The following is a 7382-nucleotide window of genomic DNA, read 5'->3' on the forward strand; positions in this document are numbered from 1 at the left end:
ACTTTCTTTGTCATAAAGTTGCCCGTCGCTCCTGAGTCAATCATTGCTCGGAGGTGTCGCTGTTGTATCTTAGTGTAAGGATGCCTCCTTACACGGGGTACCCTCGGACCCGTAAGACAACGCGGAATAGGCGACATAGTAGTATAGCAGCATAGACGTTCTAGGGTCGGGGTCGATTCGGGCGGCAGACGGGAGTGGATCTACCGGTACGCTAAGGCCTAGCCGAGTCGGACCCCATTTAGGTACATAAGGGGTAGGAAGCTATAAGCTCCCCCTTCATCTTTTTTGTATCCTTCGTAGTAGACCTATAGGATAGAATACAGCATCACCTCCGACTCGCACTCCCATATGCACCTACGGAGAGCCGTATTCCCTGTGTCCTTACATTATACAAAAAAGATCACGCCTGCCGGGGACGGCCGTACTTAAATAATATCCCACAACGGAACGACTCAGGAGAACTACCGTTGCACCATCGACTGCGACTCGGTAATGTTTCGGAGTAGAGACCTGACGACTTCAAATAGCCGTGATTCCAGAGATCTCACGGACAGCCAGTGGATCAGGGTTTGATTCTTCAGAACAAGCTGGTAAAGTCGCCGACGCGTTGGCGCCGAATAGGATACGAGATCCTAAAGAACCCCCTTAGCACAGAGGCAATTGTGAACAAGAGTGCTGATAGCTACGAGCTACCGGAAGTCAGACTCTTCCGTATCGACTGCGAGTCGATACACCCCCGAATCAAGATGTCGCGCAAGACGACACAAAACCCACCACCCGATAATGACGGTCAACCGCTACGAATGACAACTAGGCAAACTGCCACAGCGGGCACGACCGCAGGACCATCCGAAAGCCCCCCGGATCGCATAGCGAACCTGGAGAACGAGATGCGGGAGCTCAAGGCGATGGTAGCCAGCCTCGTAGCCAGCCAGACCCGAATACCGTCTACGCCACCACCGGCGGACACCCCAGTGCGCACCATTGAGGTCGACGAAGACGAACAGCCCGTGTCGCCAATGCAAAACACGCCCGGCACCGTTCGACTGCCTCCGGTTGGCACCACGCGCTCTCTTTCAATCCCGGCTCTACCTCGACAGTACACCGAGGACCCTCCGAATCGCTACAAGAAATCCACCATCTCTGAGAAGATTACGCCGCTCAGCGATGGGATAGAACATACCTTCATGCAATGGAGCGCGTCCATTCGGGACCGACTTGTAGTCAATGAGGACCACTACCCTACCGACGTCTCGAGAAGAGCGTTGATATGGGGAACTACGACCGGCCTGGCAAAGAAATATCTGGAACCCCAATACCTATCGGATACGCATGGCTTCCAGAGCGCAGACGAAATGATGGACCTATTAGGATCATATTACCTTACGGGTAATGAGACCGAACAGGCCCGGAACGAATTCGACGATATGCAGATGGGCGAAAAGGGTCACTTACACGAAACCTTCCCCGAGTTCAAAGCCCGCTTCCAAAGTGCGGCGATTACGGGACAAGTATCACAATCGGAGTGGTTTCGGTATATGTGGAACAAGCTCACACCGCAATTCCGCAGCCGCGTGGCGGTCGTGAAGGACCAATGGAAAGGCGATTACCTCACCATGGTCCGAGCCTTAACCGCCTTCGACCAAGAGCGACGCAGGAACGGCGAGTTGAGCTCCCAGTCCAAGAGCGGCGAGTCGAACTTCCCAGGACGGGCCCGCCTCGGCTCATCCAGGTTCCCGCCTGTGGAGGCCGCCAAGACCCAACCACCGAAGACGACAAGAAGTCCGTTGGGTTCCTTCCAGAGGACTCCTTTCATACCCACCGCCCCCAAGCCGGACATAACAGGTCGCGTGCGGACCGCCGTGCCGGCTGCGTCCGGAAACTGTTTCAAATGCGGGAAGCCCGGTCATTTCCAGGACAGGTGCCCGCTCAACCCCACAGTCAAAGAGATTGACCGCGAAGCCCCTGAACCCGAAGAGCAGTGGGAGGAGGCAGTCGAACTCCAATCGGATGCGTCCCTGGAGGAAAACGACGAGGCCTAGGGAAAGGCTCCTTCCTAGGTCTATGCAAATGTGATCTGCGAGATCTCGACCTACAAGAACTCTTGGGCGGAACCCAGTTCTTAGTCGACACGACGCTGAGTCTGAACGGACTCGGTGTGCAAACGAAGGCTCTCGCAGACACAGGAGCAAACGGATACCTCGTCATCAACAAGCCCTTCGCGCTACGACTGTCGAAGGCGCTTCAGAGCCCCATACGGAAACTGCCCTACTCTGTACCCATACGTGGTTTTCAGCGAAAAATCCAAAGTCACGTATCGGAGTATATTCGGTTGCACTTAACAGTCGAAGGACGCCGAATATATAACTGCCCCTTTGTGCTCCTGGACCTCGGAGCACAAGATGTGATAATTGGGAAGAAGCTTTTCAGCCGCTTCCGAATACTACTCGACTCTGCAAAGAGCCAGTTAGTATGGCCAAAGGAGTACCCGCCGACTCCTAGCTGGAGCAAGGAGATCACCTTGCCCTACCACTCACGCGAAACGTCCATTAAACATCCTGCATACCAGTCGGATGCGAATCGCCGGGATTTCGCAATCCACCGCGAAGACAGACGCCGCGCAGGCGGACGTTCAATGGAAATGAAAGTGATAACTTCCGACTACGAAGAGATCACCGATACGCCATCGAACCCACCACGAAACCAGGAGGTTTCTCCCCCACCGCAGAAAACCCTAATACATAGGTTTACGCCCATGCATATATGCGAAATCAGTGCAAATGCTTTCCACCACGAGATGATGCGAAACGACTCCGAGTTTTTTCAAACTAGCATCTACGAAATCGATCAGATCATTCATGAAAAGAAGTTGGTAGAGGACGAAGAAACGCTCCGCCTCATCCAGCAGAAGCTTCCGCATATGCACCGGAGGTACACCGATGTCTTTTCGAAGTTGGAATCGGATCGAATTCCCCCCCACCGCATATACGACCACAAGATACAGCTCGAAGCCCCTTTACCAAATGCTTTCTCCCCGTTATATCGACAGGGCACCGAAGAGCTTAAGGCTACCAAGCAATACCTGCTGGAAAACCTGGAAAAGGGATTCATTGTCAACAGCAACAGCCCCTTTGCATCCCCTATCCTATTCGTAAAGAAAGCGGATGGCAAATTAAGATTTTGCATCGATTACCGGAAGTTAAATGGTCTCACCCGGAACGATCCCTACCCCATCCCGCGTATCGATGAACTACTAGGACGGGTGTCGAAAGCAAAAATCTTCACGAAGCTAGATATCAGACAAGCCTTCCATCGTATACGGATGCACCCCGACTCGGAAGAGTACACGACTTTTCGGACTCGCTATGGATCCTATAAGTGCAAAGTGTTGCCATTTGGACTGACGAACGGTCCCGCAACCTATCAGCGGTATATGAATGACGTTCTGATGCAATACTTAGACGACTTCTGTACCGCGTACTTGGACGACATCCTAATCTATTCAGAGGACCCTACGGAACACATAGACCATGTGCATAAGGTCCTACAGCGTCTCCGAGAAGCTGGACTCCAAGCTGATTTGAACAAATGCGAGTTCAACGTCACCAGGACAAAATACTTGGGTTATGTTCTCACTACCTCCGGTGTCGAAGCGGACCCTGACAAAATCGAACCCCTTCGTAACTGGATCCGACCGACCACGGTTACGGGTGTGAAGTCCTACCTAGGATTCTGTGGCTTCTATAGACAATTCATTCGTAATTTCGGCAAAATAGCAAAGCCCCTCACCACCATCACTAGTCCCTCGGAGCCGTTCCGGTGGACAGACGAATGTGAGGATGCGTTCGAGGAATTGCGACAACAACTTTTAGCGGTACAGGCACTTCACCACTTCAACCCCGAATTGCCTACGAAGCTGGAGACCGACTCCTCTGATGGAGTGGTAGCTGGTGTCCTGTCTCAAGAACACCCTGACAAGCGATGGTACCCAGTAAGCTTCTACAGTCACGTCCTATCCGGACATGAGATCAACTGGGAGATCCACGACAAGGAACTATTCGCAATCGTGAAAGCCTTTGGAAAATGGAGGCCCGAGTTGGCTTCGGTACGCCACCGAGTTGACGTCTACACTGATCACCGTTCGTTGGAATATTTCATGTCTACCAAGATTCTCACAGCGAAACAGGTTCGGTGGATGGAGCTACTCTCCGACTTCAATTTCTGCATCACGTACACCACAGGCAAGAATAATCAGAAGGCTGATATTCTGAGCCGAAGAGACCAAGACCTGGTAACGCAGCAGAAAGTGAAACTTGATAGTAGAGCGAGGGTATTGTTAGGTCCAAGCCGCCTACACCCCCGAATCAGCACCGAACTCGCCGAGAGCTACATAGCATCCATTAATTCAATGGACACCGCCAAGCCCCAGGTGCCCTTCAATTTAATAGAAGCGCTATGTGCGGACAATCGGAAGTCGTTCACTGAGACTCGCGCGAAACAACCCCTACCGGACGGATTCGCGATGAACGACCAGCTCCTCCTATACAAAGGCCGCCTATGTGTAAATCGCCACACTGACCTATGTACGAAACTGATCCGGGAAGCGCACGATCAAGTGTCGTCAGCACACCCAAGTGGCAGGAAAACCTACCAGTTGCTCGCCCCAAAGTATCATTGGGTCGGGATGGAAGCGGACTGTTTGCGGTATGTACGAAACTGCGTGAAATGCCGGCTTTCTCACACCAATGTCACTAAGCAACAAGGATTTCTACACCCACTACCCGTACCCGAGTACCCTATGCAACACCTCACTATGGACTTCAAGGAGTTCCCAAGAGACAAGCATGGATACGATAGCATCTTAGTGTTTATGGACCGACTCAGAAAGAGTTCGGTGACAATACCTTGCTACAAGACCATAACTGCCCGCCAGATGGCGCAATTGTTCATCGAATGGATATACCGATTCGGACACACTCCGGAGTCGATTGTAAGCGACCGCGGACCCCAATTCGTATCATCCTTTTGGCAAGAGTTCTGTCGAATTATCGGCGTTAAGGTTAAGCTGTCAACGGCCTATCATAAGCAGACCGACTGGCAGACGGAAATCATGAACCGATACATCGATCAGAGACTGAGGCCCTTCGTATCCTATTATCAGGATAACTGGAGCGAGCTCATCCCCATAATGGACCGCGTGCAAATGACACTCCCCTACGCATCCATTGGCATGACCCCCTACCGACTCAAGTACGGAACCGATCCGCGTACGAGTTGGGATTGGAACACTCCAAAAAGCACCAACCCCCGGGAGACCCTAAACCGAGAGGAAGCCAAGGCGGTGGCAGACCGAATGCATACCGCATGGGTCCACGCAAAGGAAAACATGGCAAAGGCACAAGAGGAAATGTCTAAGCACGCGAATCGACGCCAAAGGGCCATCGACTGGGACGTAGGAGATAGAGTGTACCTATCGACCAAAAATTTGAAAAACTCTCGTCCTAGCCGCAAGCTGGGCCAACAATGGGTCGGACCATATACGGTGTCGGAACGGATTGGGCACGCATTTCGATTGGAACTACCTACCGGTTCGCAAATACACGATGTGTTCTCACCAGACGTACTTATGAAGGATCCGAACAATCCCCTACCTGGTCAGGATCCGCCTGAGCCTAGCAGCGAAGTGATAGATGGCGTAGAGGAATGGGAAGTGGAAAAGATCCTCGGTGTAAGGGTCCACCGGAAGCAACTACAATACAGGGTTAGTTGGGTCGGATACGATCCGGACCCGGAGTGGTACCCAGCGTCAAACTTCATGAACTCTCCCCAGAAACTCAGGGAGTTTCATACGGAATACCCAGACTTACCAGGTCCACCTCACGAACTACTAGGAGTTGTTATGGCAGGGGAGACGGGAAAGGAACAAAACTACGATCACAGAGGGAAAGACAAAGCGGAAGAAACAGAGTCATTGCTGTCTGCGACTCTAAACTAAGCACCCTCTGAGCCAGGGCACACTCGCAACCGTAGTCCTTGCGGAGGCCACCCTTCCCAAACGTCTCACCGGCGTTGCAACAGGCGGCTACCACCATGCGAGACGAAGGGTCGAAGTGACCCCACGCGAAAGACCATGCGCGAGTCCCCTCCGGCACAGGGCCCGTTCACCCAATTGGGTTCTCCCCATTCCCCTCCTCCTCCTCCCCCCTCTTCCTCTTCCCGCCATTGCGGGGAGCCACCGCAACAGCCCCGGCCAACTTCTCCACCGCCTTCTCCACCTTCGCGACCGCAGTCGCCACGAAGCTCACCTCCTTCCCCACCTTGTCGGTGGTTTTATCCACCGTCCCCAGCAAGGAGACGGCGCGGGCCTGCCCCGCGAGGAGCTTCCCCGTATCCTCCTTCAACCCCTCCACCGCGGCGGCGAGGTCCTACCTAGGAGTCAGACCCAGAACAAGAACAACAGCAAGGGGAAAGCTTACCTTGATGGCGGCGAGGGTGGCCAGCCCCTGAATGTACTGCGCTCCCTCAAAGGGGGAGCGCAGGGCCGGCATGGCGGCGCTGGAGAGGTCGGCCACGCGCGCGACCTCCTTGTAGGCCTTGAGGGTGGTGGCCGGGACGGGAGGGGTGGCCGCTTCGGCGGCGACGATGGCGGCATATTCCTCCTCGAGGAACCAGAGAATCTATCCCCCAGAAAGTCAGCACAGGAAACCAACCACCAGACCGAACAGCACCCGAGAACTCACCGGCACACATGGTGCCTTCTGCTTCACGCAGTAGGCGCACTTGGAGCTTTTCTCGCTCCAAACGCACTCGTGCTCCATGGGAGCATCGTCGGGTGTCCCAATACGGCGCACGCATCTCATACAGAGGACGCGGTACGCAGCCGGGAGGGCCCCGGGGGGCAGCAGGACGGGCATCTTCGCGAAAAGGTTTCCTACAAAACCGTCAGCCCCAAGCCCAGAAGTTATCACCTACGCGTCGGCGCGCAATCATCACCTACTCGGTCGTCTGGTTTGTTTTGTTTCCTATGAAACAATCAGATTAGTATACAGTATACGAACAAGAGGGGCTACTTACTGGATTCGGGAGGTGGGTTCGTAGGCGGTGTTGTTGTAAAAAGAAGCCTTCGAATCCTGGGCGGAATCGGTTGCTTCATGACAACCGCTTAGAACAATGAATTTCGGAGGAGTAGTAGCGCGCGCACAGTAACTAAGAAACTCGCGACGCGCAACACCACAACCGGATACTATACGGTGCCAACTCGGACCTCAACAATCCGCTTTTATTGGGAACAAAGCACGCTCCGCGATCCATCCCACGGACGCAGTCAGCACCACAATCTTCGAACAAAGACTACCTAGACCATACCGACACTCGGCTACCAT

The 7382-nt window shown here is 53.6% G+C and overlaps 1 protein-coding gene across 1 annotated transcript; it reads right to left on the reverse strand.

The window, feature by feature from the left end:
• Positions 1-6161: 6161 nt before the first annotated feature.
• On the reverse strand, positions 6162-7382 carry VC83_02883 (uncharacterized protein; the record flags this gene model as incomplete). Its single annotated transcript, XM_024466536.1, has 6 exons — positions 6162-6425; positions 6477-6677; positions 6741-6931; positions 6973-7022; positions 7075-7206; positions 7366-7382. 6 exons carry the CDS (start codon positions 7380-7382, stop codon positions 6162-6164), a joined length of 855 nt encoding a protein of 284 aa, XP_024325174.1.

Source organism: Pseudogymnoascus destructans (genome assembly GCF_001641265.1).
Source record: "Pseudogymnoascus destructans isolate 20631-21 unplaced genomic scaffold scaffold_7, whole genome shotgun sequence".
NCBI classification, from domain to species: domain Eukaryota; kingdom Fungi; phylum Ascomycota; class Leotiomycetes; order Thelebolales; family Thelebolaceae; genus Pseudogymnoascus; species Pseudogymnoascus destructans.